Genomic DNA, 18,971 nt, shown 5'->3' with positions numbered 1-18,971 from the left:
CTAAGAACACGTCGTTATAAATGACGATGGTGGCGAGAGGACGGCACAAGAAGGGAGAGAACGGCCGGCCCGGTGGCTCAGGCGGTTAGAGCTCCGTGCTCCTAACTCCGAAGGCTGACAGTTCGAGTCCCACATGGGCCAGTGGGCTCTCAACCACAAGGCTACCAGTTCAATTCCTCGAGTCCCGCAAGAGATGATGGGCAGCGCCCCCTGCAACTAAAATTGAACATGGCACGTTGAGCTGAGCTGCCACTGAGCTCCCGGATGGCTCAGTTGGTTGGAGTGCGTCCTCTCAACCACAAGGTTGCCGGTTTGATTCCTCGACTCCCGTAAGGGATGGTGGGCTGTGCCCCCTGCAACTAGCAACGGCAACTGGACCTAGAGCTGAGCTGCGCCCTCCAAAACTAAGACTGAAAGGACAACTTGACTTGGAAAAAAGTCCTGGAAGTACACACTGTTCCCCAATAAAGTCCTGTTCCCCTTCCCCAATAAAATCTTTTTTAAAAAAAATAAAAGAGGGGAGAGAAGCGAGTGGCCTTGAGCTGGTTAAGACCTGGTGACGGACCAGACACACAGGATGAGGGAGGGAAGGAACGGAGGATTCCTGGCCTCATCCTCTATCAATTCCTGTGTACCCACCACAGTCAGTCTTTCATCTTCAGATCTGTGGAAACTGCCCCAGAGCCTGGCACCTAACAGTAGCAATTGACAGGTCTCTTGAATAAATGATAAATTTATCAGGGAACTTGGCCCACTGTCTTGCCAACAGCAAAGTTCCAAATACATATATGCCGTTCATAGCACTAAGAAAACGTACACTCAGCATAAATGGAAATATGCTCACAAGCTCTTGCTGAAACCCAGTGCCACAATTTCCTTCTTTTCCCTCAAAGAGAATTTCGCAGGCACCAATCTCATTAAACAAGTAATTTCACAACTGAGTTTCATTCACTCTAGTAAGTAGACTAGAATTATGTGCACAGCATCAGTAACCTGGTGCAGTAAGTTGGTGATTAAGCCAAAGAGAGCTGATTTGAAGAATAAGGAAACAAGAAAACAAGAGGTCTCACTACAATCGCCTTAGAAACATCAGAGAACACGTGACTTAGCATCCGCTGAACCGTCTAACCGTTTCACAGGGGCCTTTACCACCGGCACCTGCATTCTCACACTGAGGGATGAGAGCCCACGGCAATGTCAGGCTGGCCTGGCTGACTACTCTACCTTCTGCTGTAAGACAGATGAGAGCTGATAGTTACAGCACACCAAACCTTTCAGGGCATGTAGACAGAACTTACAATTTCCATATTTGAGGAAAAATGAATCTTAGCTACAAACTAAGGAATATTATTCAACTTTCCAATTAAAGGGCTTAAAATCACCCAAAAGAAGCTTTAGATGGAAACATGGCTTTAAGTCTTTTTTGATTCCTACTAGAGATTAGAAGCGGTTTTAGGGTAGCGATACCTAACTCATCGTGGCATGTGTGGACGCCGCCCAGCATCAGTGCCCCAGCTGCAGACAGTGAGCTGAGCCCGTCTTACCTCAATGCACTGCTTAATCCAGAAGTGGTTCCCCATGGCTTCCCAATTCTGGGAGCAGGTCACATAAAGCAGGCGTTCGTAGACCCGACGTTTCATAGAGTTGTCAAAAACCTCAAAGAACTTGGCCCTGATGAGCGGCTGGGCACAACGCAGCCCCGAGAGAAAGGCAGGCTCGAGTTTCGCAGTCAGCTCACTGCCAGACAGTGTCTCATCCCTGCAATGGAAGGAGGAACACGGAGATGGAAGAGCTATGCTAGCAGTGGACTCCTCAAGCCGTAAGCAAACCAACAAAAACCAAGTGGATACCAACTTCCCAAAACGCCTTTCTGAAAACCAAGAGTATGTTATAAACCATCGTAGGCTGATGCGGTATTTGTGCAAAAGATTCATTAATGATGGCAAAATGTTACGTGATTTAGTATTTAAGTAAATATATGAAACTTAGGTATGACAAAAAGATTAAAAAGTCATGTGATGCTAGTTGGTCAGAGAACACATTATGGACTGACATACGAAATATTTGATTAATTGCTGTAATTACCTGTAGACATAATTAACAAGGTCTAAGAACTGGGCATTTAATTCAAGGTCTTCTGGAAAACGCTTCTCTATGTAGGTCATCATTTTCACAAGCAAAATGGACTTCTCCCGGAGTGTAGGTGTCTGCATGAATGTTTTTTTAAAAGAAAAGGTCAATTACTTCTATTTGAGAAATGACATGTTCAAAAGTATTTCAGCCATCTGCTCTACTACTTTCTAAGCTCTTACAATTTTGTCAAGTAAAATAAGATAACTTCACAACAACAACAACAACAAAAAATTAAAGATGGCCCTGGTTATCTTTGGATGATTAAAATTAAGACAGATTCCAACAGAATTTTCCCAGGGGCTACAGCTCACTTTGGAGAGAAAGCAACTAAATTATAAAGCAAAGCAGAAGTGTGCAAGTATCTTATTAAATAATTGTCCCTCGTTATTAGTTTTTTTTGGCTTACCTTCCCCACCATAGAAGACTAACAAGCAAGGTTCATTTAACATTTTAACAGAAGTAAAACCACATTAAGATGAGTAGCCAATTATCTCAAGTTTCTATTTAAAATCTGTTCAGCACAGTGAAAAGATCCAACTTAAAAAAAAAATGATACTGGGAGTGCAAATACGGGAGAAAAAAAAGTTTTGCTTGACTGAGAACTTTCAGAAGGAAGAGTTGAGAAAGCGACGCCTGAATTTTCTTTCGCAATGAAAGGCCACCTGGCCAGACCACAGCTCCTCTTCCCCACTCACCTGATTGGCTGCCATTGGGGAATTATTTTTAACCCATTCTTCCACAATTTTAACCACAGCCCGGAGGATTTTGGCATCGGGGGACTTTTCAATGAGGGAGGTCAGGATGGCCTGAATGAAGTTCTTCCTCATCTCCATGCTCATCACAGCCAGCCGCGTTTTCACCAGCTCCAGACTCAGCATCACCAGCTCACTAGTTCCTGCTCAAGAGAACACACCCCAACAATTCCTACATACGTACGTCACCAGGTAACCACCTGGCACTACATGGCATGTTGATTCTGCCCATTTTTCCCCCAAATATTTTCTGCAGCACCCAGAGCTCTGTGACCTGAAGTGCATCATCACTTTCTTGCTATTCCACCACCTTGCAAGGGTGGCCTTGTAGGAGGCTCCCCACAGGGAAGGGGATGATGGAGCTGATGGGACCAGTGTAGGCAACTCCAGGGTACAGCCAAGTCCTAACGTCACAGTCATGGCACTGTGTACCAACGGGCACCGAGCAGCAGTGCCAAGCACAGCTTCCCCCACACACAACATGTCACCCAGATTCCTGGAGCCCACTCCTCACATCTGAAACCTGAGACTTAATTCTCCATCTGACGTAACAGCTCTGATGAAACAATCTCTGTTTTATATCAAAATTATTAGGTAATTCTCATGTAGTGGTGAATGTTCCACATAAATGTCCAACCATTTAAATTTCTTCACTCTTCCATTCACAAATTTTAAAAGCAATTCATTTTAAAAAGGAGCCTCATTCTGGTTTTAAACGAAAAGCTCAGAAACTTTGTTAAGAGCAAATGATAATGAACTACATATAAACAACAGATTCTCTGGGGCAGCCGGATGGCTCAGTTGGTTACAGCGCAAGCTCTGAGCAACAGGGCTGCCGGTTCAATTCCCACATAGGCCAGTGAGCTGCACCCTCCACAACTAGAGTGAAGACAACGACCTGCTGCTGAGCTTCCAGAGGGGCGGCCGGGTGGCTCAGTTGGTTGGAGCGCGCGGGCTCTCAACAAGGTTGCTGGTTCAACCCCTGCATGGGACGGAGGGCTGCACCCCCTGCAACTAGACTGAAAACGGCCACTGGACTTGGAGCTGAGCTGCACCCTCCACAAGACTGAAAAGACAACAACTTGATTTGGAGCTGATGGGTCCTGCGAAAAACACACTGTTCCCCAATAAAGTCCTGGAAATAAACACTGTTCCCCAATAAAGTCCTGTTCCCCTTCCCCAATAAAATCTTAAAAAAAAGAAAAAAGAAAAAAAAGAACAGGCTCTAGTGCGCAATTTAGAATCTAATCTAGTCACAGAGCCGGCACCATTGGGCTTTAAACAAAGTCTGAGGAGAAAACCTGAGGACCAAGTCAGGTGTGTCACCTGCGGTAGCCTCCGTGCTGCCGGATGCTGCCTGCAGGCTGAGGTGCTCTCGGACCATCTTTTGCAGGGAGCGCATGAAGACCGAGATCAGCCTGTCTATGTAGCTTGGGTTGTTGCTGCAGGCAGACTTCAGGATCATCAGGGTCCCTGAAAAATAGACATCGCCAGATGTTTTTTAGAAAAGTTTTTAAAATTGAGCAACTGACAAAAATGTGCTACACAAAAATGGCTGTTTCCAACAAAAGATTAACCCCAAATGTCAACATTATATGCTTTTGGGTGACATATACTACATTTGGAAGCATTATACGTTCACTCAATTCTTTATTCATGATCAACGTCCTCAAGCACGGAAGTCATTTTTGTGCTTCAGTAGAAACAACATTCTTACCTCCAGTTCTGGATTTTATTTTTAGGTTATGGGAAACCACTCTAAGTCAAGTCTCTTTTGTCCCATGATGTTTGGGCGGGGGGGGGGGGGGATTTCTTTTGCTATGTAAACTATCTGGGCATGACAAATGTTTTAGTTAGAACTCATTTGTACCTCATTCTGAAAAACTGCATAAGATCAGTAAAAATCAGCAAAACTAACATCAGAACATGAACACTGAGTATGTGAAAAAAACTTTTTCTTTCATAACTGGCAATTTTATAAACATCCTGACCTTGACCTACACATTAAATTTTAAATCTATATTCATGGCTCACGTCATACAACACTAAAAGGGTATTTGTCATTTACATGTGCAATCATCCCAGATCTGGACAATTTCAGGACTGCTTTGTTAAAAGGCTGATTCTCAGCGGCACAGAAAACAGATGACCAATCTGATTCTACAGGTAACACATGACACTTGATGATGACAACAATGAATACGGGACGTGTTCTGGCTGTTCCTGGCGGCCACGCTCGCTTCTACGGAGCAGCTGCCAGGAACGGGCCATGGACCTCGCATACGGAGGACAGCAGTGTGGCCAACTCCACAGGCCGACTGGCCCCAACACTGTCCCTCACCTGCAATCACCCCCACAAAACGGGAGAACGGGGGGATGGTGGTCAGCTCTTCTTAAACAGAGCCCTCCAGAGAACCAACGAGATGTTCACCCTGCACTGCAACAGCAGCCAGGCTGCAGAGTAGTACCTACTGTACGACCCCACTTAAAAAACGTCACAAAGCATTCCTCACTGTCCACATCTATCTGGTTCCAGAATACAGACACCAAGTGTGGAGAGCAAGGGAGACCATTTTAACTATTAGGTTGGTGCAAAAGTAACTGCGGTTTTTGCAACTGTTTTTAACCTTTTAAACCGCAATTACTTTTGCAGCAACCTATACATTTATCTGGCTTCTGAATTTCAGGTAACAAGTAGGAAGAGTTTGGAGAGCAAGAAATTCATTTAAAAATAATGTATTTAGTGTGCAAATGCAGACACAAGAGTCAGCATAAGAAGGGCTTTGTGTATATATACTTATACATATATGTATAGAAAGGAGACAAGCACTCCAAAATGTGGAGTATTACTAATAGAGAGGCTTACTGGCAACTTCTAGCTTTCCTTTTTTTATTTTCAAAGTTTTATGCAATTAATATGTAATAAGGGAGAAAAAACTTTTAGGGTTGTTAATCCAGTGTCTAATTCTACTGACAGATGTGAGTGAGACAAGAAACAGAATCTATACATTTGACTTCCGGGTATCGGGAGGCAAAGTCACCCGGCTGCCCTGATTAGCTGAGACACCAATTTTCATTTCACCTGGGGCAGCCAGAGCCTCCCCAAGCAGATGGGGATGAGTGGCTGGCTTGTGAGTGGCTTGCTAAGGTGCTCACATCGTGACAGGCAGTGCGTCTACATGCCTGCACTGTTTGGCAGCAGCTCAGTGCCTGGTGTAAAACTGGGCTAGCAGATCTATGGGGCAGTTCCTCTGACCAAGTCCTGCACCTGAGGTTGAGGCAGGAGGAACTGGGAAGCAGTCGCGTGGGGCGGACTGGGGTCGTTCACCTCAAAGGCCACAGGAGACCGTGGCCTTGCGTGCACCGGGCTGCACAGACACCCTCAACAACACATCAGCTCGAAGCTCGTCCCCACATGTTGAGCCTTTCCCTTCTAAGGAAAGCTCATGCAGGGAGCACAGATAGATGGCCGCCCAACGGAAGCACTGCTGGGCAAAACGAGTCGGACACACACTCACCGAACAGCTGGGAAGGATTCGCGTTGGTGGCCTTCTCGTAGTTGGTGAGTCCCTCATAGATGACCTTCCCGACGGCCGCGTACAGGCACTCCAGCTCTTCGTACTTCGAGGCCACACTTGAAGTGCCTGAAACAGAAGAAAAACTTGGGCTCAGAAGAAAAACTTTGGGTCCTCAGGCCTGCCAGGCCCTGGGACGTTAACTTTCCTCACAGTAAGGGCTGAGCTTTAGTTACCAAGCTTCCCCGAAAATAAGACCAGGTCTTATATTAATTTTTGCTCCAAAAGACCCATTAGGGCTTATGTTCAGGGGATGTCATCCTGAAAAAATCCTGCTAGGGCTTATTTTCCAGTTCGGTCTTATTTTTGGGGTAACATGGTACTTTGGGATCTGCGGCAACTGGCTGGGCACCTGTCTCCACTGCAGAACGTGCTGGGCTCACCTCTGGGCTGCTTCCTATTTTACGGAGCCAGCTGACAACCTTTCATCTCACCAAGCCTCACCTGAACACACTCTAAATACACTTAACATTATTTACAGTATGCCAAAATTTAATTTTGTCAACTGTTTAACATTTCACAAAATACTTTAGCCTAACTTCCCTTCAATACATTAAGGTAACAGTAATGTTCAGCTGATGAAGAACTGCATTTCCAAAGCAAACAAAAAATACACTGCAATGCCTGCTGTCCTTAAGTTTTTATGTCAGTTTTTTTTAAAAAGAAAGAGTTAATGTACAAAGCAAAGTGTGGTAATGAAACACTCCATAGAGTAACTGGAGGATGAGCACTGTCAAATAACAAGCTTTGTGCCCGCCCATCCACTCGGAAAGAAAGGCATGAAAAGGTCACATACTCGGCTCTGTTGGGAAAATACTCATCAGGCGTGAGAGAAGGCTATGGACTGCTCGCAACACTTTGGTGTTTCCACATGTCATACAGGCAGCGATTCCACGCTGCAGGGGTTTGAAGCTACTGAGGATGGCTGGAGACTGGAGAACAGTTAGCAGGAAACTCAGCACTTCCAAGCCTGTGCAAATATTTCCATAGTTAACTTGATTCGGCTGCTCCTAGGATGGAGAACACAGGTCACACACAGATGAAATCAACTCTAGTACGGTGAATTCTAGAAACCTAAGTCAAGCACAATTTAAGACTATGTGCTATTAAATATTTAGAAATGAAGTAAAAAACTCTAAATAATGAGCACATCATACATATGTGACTGCGATAGGATTTCATGTTTAATAAGTTTGCTTTAAATAGTATTTAGTCAAACCTTTTTTGAAAGCTCATGAAAATATTCAATGTTAAAATTTTGAAAATCATTAAAATATAGTCTAAAAAGGCAATTACTGCAATTAATTTTGCTTGTCTCCTTCCATCTTTTTAGTTAAAATCCAAATATTCTTCCAAAAGGAAGTATCTTTTAAACTGTATCATGATGAAATCAACCTAATAGATGGGCCAGAACTTAAAAAAACAATAATAAAATAGAAAATGGAGTGCATGGTTTATAGTACAGATAAGTACTGCCTCATGCAACTTTTGTTAGTGGTGTATACACACGCATGACTAGCCAGGGTACTGTGTGTACGCGCTGGGTTGTGAGGTAAAACCTCTCACTATGGGAAAAAGGTAGAAAGTCACGGAGCATAGCACATTACGTTATGAAAATGTTAAGCCTATTTACTGGCAGAGGCTGTCCACATGTGGCTGAGCTTGATTAAACTGTGACCGTATGTGATAGTAAAGGATTCCAACCCCTCAAAGAGATAAAAAAGAAAGAAACCTGCAGGCAACCCAGAAGTTATACACCAAGCTGCAACCAAAGCATGAGCTTAGGGGGCTGTGATCCTACTGTTTTCATAGCACAGGTAACCTTTCTAACCTTTCAAAAAACTTCAGCAATACGTTGGTCTTTGCAATGCCAAATAACAAGTGCTTACAACAGGTTTGCAACCCCCAGCAAATTACAGGATCGAGGTTTTTATAGAAACAAAACAAACCAAAACTCCACCAAATAATCAGCATTTGGGGCTATTTCTTTGTTACCTGACTATACAGTGCTCAATAACAAATTTTATGTCCATATGCTTTAAAAATTCAAGTCTATTTTAAAGGTTGCTGCATAAATCAACTAAAAATGTTTATTTCAAACCGGCTAGGTCAGTTTAAGAAATGAGACTTCAAAAGGCAAGAGGACTATTATGTTTTCAAAACTAACTGTACTTGGGGCTGGGTGGGAGTGAAAGCTGAGGCTTTAAAGCCATTTTCTGCAAGTGAAATGCCCTCATTATCAGTATGAAAATTAATAAAAGGAAACCTCATTTAAAATGGAGTCGGAAAGCCAGAAGGGGGGCCCTCAGGTTCTACCACTACTGGCAATTTAGACCCCAACAGGAAGAACTGTCAATCACAGATCTCAACAGGAAAACCACCCCCACTACTGAGAAAGGAAGACCTCGTTCTTTGCCCATCAGCTCAGCCAACGAGACACCTTTACCACCCTGAACTCCGGTTTTCCTCCATTTCTCCAACGGACTTTTGTTTAAAACACCCCCTCCCAACTTCCTCCTTTTTCTCTAGAAAGGAACGTTCCTCTCCTTTGCTTGCTGGACTTGCCTATGGTTTCTGCTATTGGTTACAATTCCTCTGCCATTCCCAAATAAACCCATTTTGCTGGTAAAATAACTGGCTGTTTTATTTTTAAGGTCAACAGTGGCCAGAAGAGAAAGTGGAAGGGGCCACAACTGGCCAGAGGAACAAATCGGAGGTTCGGGTGTTGGCAGGCCAGCCCCGAGCCCCGGCGGCAGCAACAGCCCAGCACACCTACCACGCTCATCAGCAGCTTGTCGAACCACTGCAGTTTGAGCTCGGACTTGGACCACATGTCCGGTCGCAGCGCCGTCTTCAGGAGGGTCACACACCGGCGAGACAGCACCTCCCCAGGGGAGCCAGCAGTGTTGGTGTTGTCGTTAACCTGGAAATTCACTCAAATTCAAGCCCACAGTTCTCTGCAGACGTGTTTATAGTCACTCTTGTGACACTGCTTCTGCCTATGGTCCATGCCCTTGCATCCCAGCTCTCCACCTCACGACCACCTCCACTCCCACCTGAGTCAACTCAGCCGTCTGTTTCAGGGACCCTCTCCCATGCGACCCTCTGCTCCCATGCAGGGGGTCAGTGGTGATTTGCTACCATTTGTGTGATTGAGATGAGTGTCAACAGGCTCCCCAGAGAGCAGGGCCCACGCTCTTCCCCTCCGGAGGGCCGAGGCTGTGCCCAGCACACTGCAGCAGGCAAGAAAGTGCTGGTTGAATAGTTTTACTAAACTCTTTTCAACTTGGAGAGCCTCAACAGTATTGCAAGACACACTACTGTTTAATAATGAGAAAAACTTAAGGTTGCCAAATTTAAAAAAAATACTTAGGGAAATTTCATTTACAATGTTTTTTTGAAATATAAAAATGAAAAGAATAAAAATGGATTCCCAATAACTCCATGAAAACATATATGAATATGAATGATAAATAAATACAAGTTATAAAAGCATCTAAATTACTCAATGTTGTGTTGGACCATCCCAAAACCTTTAGAGATAGAAAACTTGGAAGTTAAATAATTTGCCCAATATCACAGAACGTGTTTTACCGACATCACAGAACTACCATGTTTTACCAACACCAAGATTCCCTTAATTACAAGATACATCATGATCTTATCACCACTGAAAGAAAAAATGTTTTTTAAAAATCCTATCAATTATAAGACAAGGCAGATTTCAGAAATATTAACATGTCATAAAAATCAATGGACTTCTCAAATATATGGTGATGGAAGGAGAACTGACTCTGGGTGGTGAACACACAATGGGATTTATAGATGATGTAATACAGAATTGTACACCTGAAATCTATGTAATTTTACTAACAATTGTCACCCCAATAAATTAAAAAAAGAAAAAAATCAATGGAATTCGGTATGAAAGTGACAGAACTAGCTGTCAGATCTTGGTTTGGCTATTTCTTTTTGGATGAAATTGTCCCAGGAAACATTGTGGAGCTGACAACGCAGTCTTTGTTCTGAAGGGTCCCTGGCATAAGACACTGGGAACCCGCACCTGACACGCCACTCGGATGAGGAAGTTCACCACGGTGTCCGTGTGCTGCTTATCGATGGGCTTGGCAAGCAGCGAGTCCGCTCCAGGCAGCGACTGGCTCCTCCCAAACACCTGGAAAAGGCAGGAAGAGCCTCCTCAACACTTCACTGCAGTGTATGGCACTGACTCGTGCAGCCCACCACCAGGGGACAGATGTCATTCTGGGCACTTGGGGACACTAGAGGCAGGCAGGGTGTCCACGAGACAACTAGTAAACAAAGAAGCCATGAAAAGTAATGGGTCATGTGCTCGAGACTGAAGGCAGCGTCGTCCTCAAAGTGCGAGAGTGACGCCAAGGTGGCTCTCACTCAGGCTGAGAAGCAGCCACAAGAGGAGAGGACACTGCACCAGGAAGAGGAAAAGGAGCCCATGGGCCGGTTCTAAACGAGCCCAGGACTGGGGCGTTGCTCAAGTGGGGAACGGTGTGTGTGGCTGGAGTATCATGAGCAAGATGCAGGGGCACGAAGGCCATCAGACGGCCAGGTCACGTAGGCCTCGGAGGGCAGAGTCAAGGCCCCCCCACCTGCTGAGGTGAATACAGTCTGATTTAATAGATTGTTTCTATTTTGAAATTAGTATAATACTCACCAAACCTTACAAAGACAGGACAGTGATCCCATGTACCCTGCACCCAGCTTCCCCCAACTTAAATTCTGAAAAGATTTCAGATTCTCTCCTTTGTGAAAAGCATACTGAAGAGGGATAAAGGTGGAAGGAGTGAGAGGAACTGGGAGGCAGTTGAGTAATCCGGGTGAGAGGGATCGGGCATCTGCTTGTACCACGATGGTGGGGGCAGAGATGAGGGGAGAGGGTGGGTATTCGTGGCTGGGCTGGGCTGAGAGAACTTGCTCTCGACTGAATGTGTGGAGAGAAGTGGACAGACAGCAGATGGTCCCAGGCTCCTAATAGGAGCAGACGGTGCAGGCAGGGGTCTCGTACTCTGGGGAATAAAGGGGGCAGGAGGCGAGTTAACCTTTACAGTTACAGGGCCGTCACCTCAGTGGGGGGAGGAGAGTGAGCACCCCCAGAGCTCCCTCTCTTGGTGGCTGCCCTCCAGACTAAACGAGACACACTGTTTTAAAAAACTGAATACAATATGGGCGTGTGTTCTCAATCGTGTTTCTTGCCCCAAAGAGTTGCTCTTGAGAGTTCCTGCAAGTAATTAACCATTATCGTCAGAACTCTAATGGTATTAAGTGGTGCAAAGAAAAATGTGTCTGTAACTTGGGAAACACCTCGAGTAACATGTCATTGGGTTTCTGTTACGCCGCAGCCTCTCCCAGCTGTGTCTCTGGCATGGTGCTGGGACTCAGCCCACATTTGAAATTTGCTGAGTAAGTGAACAAACCCCCACAAGGACGCATAGAGGCTGTAAAAGGAAGCACACAGTGTGTGCACGTGATCTTACCGCACTGATGGCTCCCGTGGCCGTCCTAAAGCGCTTCACTTCCTGGGCGGAATCCACCGACAGGCCTCTTTTAATGGAAGAGACAGAGTTGACTCCTTCTCCACTTGAATTTGGGTCCATATCTGAATCCGGCTTAAAAGACACAAACACACACACACATTTGATGCCACTGATTTCTGCGGAGAAGCGTGAGGAATAGTCGGGGAGGCCACGAGAGGGCTGGCTGCTCTACCTGCTGCTCCTTGATCCTCTGCAGCTCCCACTTGATGACAACTTCCGACAGGTCCACAGCCAGCCTTCTCTGCTCGATGGTGACGCTGGGTGTGAAGCCCAACCTCTGCATGGCGCTGACCATGTGCTGCACCAGGTGGTGCCGCACCGGGTAATACACCTGTGGGCATGGGGCATGTCACGCGGGACGCTGGGCTGTGACCCCAGCACACGCACACAACCACCTCGGCCCCCACAGACTCAGGTGAGCCAACCTCCTGCTCGAGAATTCTGAACCATAACTTCAGGGAGCGAATTCTCATTACCTTATGTACATGTGTGTTTATCACTTTCCTCGTCCTGGCTCAGTCCCAATACAATAGTGTATGTTAGCCTTTTAGTCGTATCATAAAAAAGGCTGAACCACTGAATTCTCCTCAGGTAGGCAAGTCTAGTCACATGAATCAAACTTCAGGCTTGATGTCTTAATAGTCTAGCCATGCCAAGAAGCAAATTCCCAAAAGAGCCAGCTATAAAAGCTTTCAACTCAATACCATTGGGGTTCCCTTCTCCTCTACCCCAAATCTGTAAGAGATATTTACACATGAATAAATCCAACAAAGTAGGCAATTTGGCTATGGAGAGGGTACCAGCAACAAGAACAACTTTTTAAGCCAAGTTACCAAAATCCAGAGTTAATGGTGACTCTTCCCAAAGTAACAACTCATCTTTATTCACTGTTAACTGAGTACTTACAAGAAAACTGCAGCCTTGACAGAAAGCAGCATATACCTGACACATCCTCTGAAGTACAATTTCCACATTGACAAAGCCATACTCACACATATTAATCAATGGACCAGAAAAACCTTTACTGAAAGATGAATAACCACCTACTAGCGCAGAAAATGAAAAATAGGCAAAACTTCAAAGCAAATGACTGAAAATGCATTACACATCTGTCTACAGTCCTTTTGACAAACCTTAAAATGCTGCACTATCAAATGCAAAATATGAACCAGCTGGGGGACCGTGTGCCCCTCCTCCACAATGATCTTCCTTGTCCAGTGGGTCAGCATCTGGTGCCCATCCTCCATTCTGGCTGGCACTGCCGGTGTCAAAATGGCCATCGCTTGTCTGACAATCGCTCGAGCTTCCATTGCATGGGCCTTGAGAAGACTGTGAAAAACCTGAAATAGAAGAGAAATCCTTCTCTAAGATGAGAATGAAGTCTTTAAAAAATAAGATAAAAATGATAACTTTGAACCAAAGCATGATACTTTTACAAAACAATTTTTATGAAATTCCTCAGGGCTCTCTTACTGGGAAACAACATAGTTGCTTTCTCTTTCATTAGGTTTTGATCAATGAATAGATTCATTTTAATATTTATTGAGCACCTATTATGTGCCTGTGCTGGGCTCAGGTGGAATACACCAAGACGAATGAGACCCAGCTCTTTGCAGAGAGCTACATCTAGCATAACTTGTGGGAAGTTAGTTGAGGTATACAGATAATTGCACTCCTGCCACAGTATGGAAAATGCAGTGAAAGAGGCCATGATCAGAGGCAACCTTGCAATAGTTCAAGTGAGTGGTGAAGCCATGATGGCAGTTCGTTCATGGGAACACAAAGGCCACCCGACTGGTACTGAGGGTGGAGGAACAGGAAGGGTTTTGGAAATCAGCAGGACTTGCCCATGCCTGGATACTGGGGAGAACAAGAGGGCATCATAGATGGTCCTCGGTCTCTGGCTGACATGACTGGGGGAGAGGGGGCATTGCCAATCACAGAGACTGTATTTATATCTCAAGTGCCTGTGGGAGGTGATGTCTGAGAGGCTACGGGCTTTTTGGGGCCTGGGGTTTAATACCACAGAAATTCACAAGAAGGAAACACAGTGACCTCACAGAATAGGACCAGAGCGGTTACTTACCATATGCTTAATGGGGCAGACAGACAGAGCACTCAAGTGTATTATTACATTGAATTCTCACACAAAGACAGTAACCAACCCTCAGGGTCACAGAACTCGTGAGTGGAAGAAACAAAACTCAAACCCTGCCGTCAAAGCTTAAACCACCGAGGGACTCAGGGACCATCACATGACAGAGGGCTTATAAGACAATGGTTCAAAAGTACCCACTGTATACGGCTAAGGAGTGGGCTGGGGCCCCTGACCAAACATTTTCAATGGAATGGAGACTCAGAAGCCAGAATGCCATGGGTAGAGGAGTACCAGGTGGACAAAGGAGACATTTTGTTTCCAAATCAAGGCTGCAGAGGAAGGAGAGAACAGTACGGGGCAGGGGGGAGGGGGATGAATGGGCATGGGAGGCCTCCCAGCACTCCTGAAATGGCAGACACAGCATTTCTGAATGGCATCGGGAAGAGACGACAGAAAAGGAGGTCGTAATTGTACGGGAGTAACGTGGACGTGTGTGGAAAAATAAGGGAATGTCAGGCGGACAGGAGGGAGCCAGGCCAGGTACCTGAAGTACAATTTTCTTATGGATTGCGAATTTGGCGATAATGTGTGCCAGCAGTAGGTGGCCGCTGTATTTGCAAGCTGGGTCCACGCAGGCCTTGGAGAGCAGGCAGGGCCACGCGAAGGTCATGAGGCGACGCAGCTTGCTGTTGCGGTTCTTGTTGTTGTCATGGATGTGGTGGGGCGCGTGCTCCACCAGCAGCGTGGCGTACTGCAGCAGGTGGATGCGCAGGGCGTCCAGCATGTCTGCCTGCTTCTCGGGGTCCAGCACCTGCGGGCACGAGCAGACGGGAGCGCTGTTACCCACTAAGGGTCATGTGCGGGCAAACCTTACACACGCGCCTGCACACGTTCTGCAGGAGGGGACCAATCATGGCACGTCAGTTTTCCTTGCACACAGACCGATTAGAAACTCACTGAATTTATTTCAACACTGCAAATAAAGGCGGCTTATAGTCAAAATGCAGTGGGGAAAGTAGCTTGAGGTGGGAAGGAGGACTTCCTCTTTGATACAACGTTTTTCAGGACTGAGTGTCTTAATTTCCAAGTAGTTGAGATTTTTTTTTCCTGGTCAACTATTATCTAGTCCTTACTTTTCAGTATTATGATCAGAATATGTTACCTGGAAGCAAAATCTCTATTTTTACAAAATTGTTATGCTTTTCTGTGTAACCAAGTATCTGACAGATTTTTTTATGTTTCGTGCATATAAGAAAAAATGTACACTTTGAAGAATATCCTACATGTCTCTACTGAATCAAATACACTGACTACATCATTCAATTCAACTAAGTATCCTAACTACTTTCTGTCTACCAGAATGATCTGAAAGACCGAAATCTTGCATCACAGCTGTGTTTTCATCAGGGCCATTTAGCCCTCTGTGTCCTCTCGCTCCTGGATTTGCTGCTTCCCTGTGGCCTCTGACTGGGGCTCCAGACTGCCCGGCGCCATTTATCCTCATCCAACATTCAAAATGCCAACTCCTCACTTGTGCCAAGTTAGTATGGGGATAATGAATAACTCCTTGGACTCAGCTCTGTTCCCTTGGGACAGTGGGGTCAGAACTTCAGGAAGGGACAAAGACCACATTAGGACCAGTAACTTGCCAATGGGAACCACAGTCCCCTCTGCCTGGACCCTCAGGATAGAACAAGTGACAAAAGAGGTGAGAAAACTATGTCCTTCCAAAGAGCGTTAACGTGTATGTAGTACGCTGCAGGCGTGGACCGCCAACAGCTCACAGCACTCCAACAAATGGCCCATATACAGAACACGCAATCTAACAATCTGAAGGCAAACGGAACTCCTGCAAACGGAGTTCAACAGCCTAACCTGCAGGAGGCAGCCGAGGCATTGTGAGAGTCACAGGATAAGCATTTCTCAAAGAAACAAACTTAATTCAAAAAAAACTTCTTTAGTGCATAATGGAAACGCTACTGTAAAGACGCAGAGACCTTAAACCCTAAGCTAATTTCAGACATCATGCTGCTACAAAGATGTTTCACTAACTTGGCAAAAAAGGGTCACGGTGGCAACTGTATCGTCTAAAAGTCTCCCTGGCTTTCAGTCCATTCCTTCGTAAAGCTAAAGACGAAAACAGAACATCAAAACTCTCCTGACCAGCAACAGGAGCTTTAATGTGGAAACCTTAATTCATTCCAAAGTGAGGCTGCTTTAAAAAATTCACAAAGGGCAGCTGGATGGCTCAGTTGGTTAGATCTCATGTTCTTAACAAGGTTGCCGGTTCAATTGCCACATGGGATGGTGGGCTGCGTGCCCTTCAACTAGATTGAAAACAGCAACTGGACTTGGAGCTGAGCTGCGCCCTCCACAACTAGATTGAAGGACAACAACTTGACTTGGAGCTGATGGATCCTGGAAAAAACCACTGTTACCCAATAAAATTAAAAAAAAAAAATCACTGAGAATTGTAATACAGTAGTGTCCTTCCCCCACCCCATTTGTGGTTTCACTCTCCATGGTTTCAGGTGCCCATAGTCCACCATGGTCCAATAATATTAAATGGAAAATTCCAGAAATAATTCATAAAATTTAAATTGCGCACCATTTTGAGTAGCATGATGAAATCTCGCCATCCGCTCCATCCCACCCAGGACATGAATCACCCCTTTGCTCTACGTCTCACACTGTAGATGCTCCCCGCCCATCAGTCCCTTAGCCGCCTGAGTTATCAGATCGGCTGTCACAGTATTGCAGCGCTTGTGTTCACCATTATTTTACTTATAATGGCTCCAAAGCCCAAGAGTGGTGATGCTGGCAATTCACATATGCCAAAGACAAGTCAGAAAGTGCTTCCTTTTAGTGAAAAAGTGTAAGTTCTGGACTTACTAAGAAAAAAGTTATATGCTTAGATTGCTAAGGTCTACAGTAAGAACAAATCTTATATCTGTGAAATTCTGAAGACAAAGAAATTCGAGCTAGTTTGCTGTCGCATCTTGACCTGCAAAGCTATGGCCACAGTGCACCCTAAGTGCTTAGCTAAGATGGAAAAGGCACTAAACCTGCAGGTGGAGACATGAACAGAAAACGTGTTCCTCCGATTGATGGCAACGTGTTGCACCAAAAAGCAAGGGATTCTCTGAAATGAGTGACACCAAGCCATTTTACTACAAAGTAGGAGATGGTTACAGATTCAGGAATAGGTTTGGACTAAAAAATATAAAAAATACTGGAGAGAGCCCACATTCACATAACTTTTATTACAGTATATTGTTGTAACTATTCTATTATTGCTAATTTCTTCCTGTGCCTAATTTATAAGTCAAACTTTATCATAGGTATGTATGTACAGGAAAAAACATACGATATATAGAGATCAATAATGTTCACGGTTTCAGCCACCCACTTAGGGTCTTGGAACGTATCCTCCCAGGATAAGGGAAGACTGCTGTATAATGCTCTTATTTCAATGAACCCATCACACATACATACACACACACACACACACACACACACACACTCACACACTCCTCATCTCCCACATTACTTCTCACACCAATGCATTGTTAGTCACCTTCGTTATAAACACACTGGTGATGCTTTCTGGGTTATCGCCTTCTGGATTGGGAGGTCCTAAGAGCTGCTCTCCTTCCCCCTTCTCAAAGCTGTATAAGAAAGCAGGATTCAAGATATGCTGCAGAACCTACCGAAAAAAAAATTAGAATGATGGAGAAGGAAAACAAAGCTATGTTCTTTATTTGATAAGGTTGGCAGGTCCACCAGTTTGGTCAAATGGTAAACCATAAGGTTAGAACTCAATCAAGGGTACAACTGATAATCTTGACTTTTATTCAAATGGTCAACTAGAAAGGTAGGTTAAGAACTTGAGGAAAATAGATAACAGCCTGGTTTATTCTTTTCACTTCAAACAAGTCATTCTCTAAAAACAGGGAAACAAACTATTTTTTAACAGATTCACTGCTGGATCTGCCTTATGTTTTGCAACAATGGCATTTTCCTCATAAACAGTCCAGACCACTATTTAAGTGTCAACAGAGACAGCAGAAGGTGAATGGTGTTCTTGGTTCCCTAGAAAATCAGCTCAAACACCCATGGCTTCCACTGCATAACAGTGGGGCTCACCTTGGCTTTCAGTTCATCTCCGAAGTTGGGGTCACTGAAGTCCACAAAGTGAAAAAACAGGGCACGTTTTTGAGCAATGCTGTAATTCTTGGGAATCTCTTCCTCCATATATTCTTTTAAGAACGTCATGTTGCAGAGAAAACGGCCAGTAAAGGCTCGGAGCAGCTGGAACAGCAATTCTATGTCTCCATAATTCCTTCTGAAGGGTGGAACAGAAAACAGGTTAAATCCTCACAAGTTCCATAACTATGTATGATCCCTGACTTGTCTTTTAAACAGCTAAGCTAACAATAACCCATTCTCTACAACAAATTTGACTACACATAGCCAATGAAGCACAGCTATACACAAATTAGCAAAGAGGCTCTAGTTTAGGTTACTGGCGAGAACAAGTCAGCTGATGTAAAGCACAACAGATCCACCCACTTGCAGTAATTGAGCAGACAGTAGGCCAGCAGCTTGGGTTCCTTCCAGTTTGTGGCAGCCATGTTCTCCTTCCGGTGTCTTTCTTGAAAGATTTCACTGACCCACACGCGTCTCAAGTGGCTCACTAGAGAATGCTGATTGGCCAGCCAGGAGTCATTGTTTTTAACTATAATACTTATGATCTGTCAAAGAAAAGACAATTAGGGAACTGGCAGGGTTCTCTGTGTGCCCACTAAACTTTTAAGATCCCAGGTGTCTACTGAGAGCCGTT

The 18,971-nt window shown here is 44.9% G+C and overlaps 1 protein-coding gene across 15 annotated transcripts in view; it reads right to left on the bottom strand.

Moving 5' to 3' along the window:
• Positions 1-18,971, bottom strand: part of TRRAP (transformation/transcription domain associated protein) — a 122,444-nt gene that overhangs the window by 41,944 nt on the left and 61,529 nt on the right. For all 15 annotated transcript variants that reach the window (XM_074313443.2, XM_019756062.3, XM_074313449.2 and 12 more), the window contains 15 exons: positions 18,701-18,882; positions 18,275-18,473; positions 17,706-17,834; positions 14,673-14,939; positions 13,164-13,370; positions 12,203-12,361; positions 11,971-12,102; positions 10,524-10,634; positions 9,237-9,383; positions 7,257-7,470; positions 6,404-6,529; positions 4,212-4,358; positions 2,829-3,028; positions 2,086-2,207; positions 1,545-1,758 (listed from right to left, as the gene is read on the bottom strand). In XM_074313443.2, coding sequence (XP_074169544.1) covers positions 1,545-1,758; positions 2,086-2,207; positions 2,829-3,028; positions 4,212-4,358; positions 6,404-6,529; positions 7,257-7,470; positions 9,237-9,383; positions 10,524-10,634; positions 11,971-12,102; positions 12,203-12,361; positions 13,164-13,370; positions 14,673-14,939; positions 17,706-17,834; positions 18,275-18,473; positions 18,701-18,882 — 2,556 coding nt within the window. The remainder of the gene's footprint in view (positions 1-1,544; positions 1,759-2,085; positions 2,208-2,828; positions 3,029-4,211; positions 4,359-6,403; positions 6,530-7,256; positions 7,471-9,236; positions 9,384-10,523; positions 10,635-11,970; positions 12,103-12,202; positions 12,362-13,163; positions 13,371-14,672; positions 14,940-17,705; positions 17,835-18,274; positions 18,474-18,700; positions 18,883-18,971) is intronic.

Source organism: Rhinolophus sinicus, chromosome 5 (assembly GCF_057876585.1).
Source record: "Rhinolophus sinicus isolate RSI-liver-muscle chromosome 5, RSI-T2T, whole genome shotgun sequence".
In the NCBI taxonomy this organism is placed as follows: Eukaryota; Metazoa; Chordata; class Mammalia; order Chiroptera; family Rhinolophidae; genus Rhinolophus; species Rhinolophus sinicus.
The sequence above is the reverse complement of the archived record's forward strand: the minus strand, read 5'-3'. Positions and strand labels throughout refer to the sequence as shown.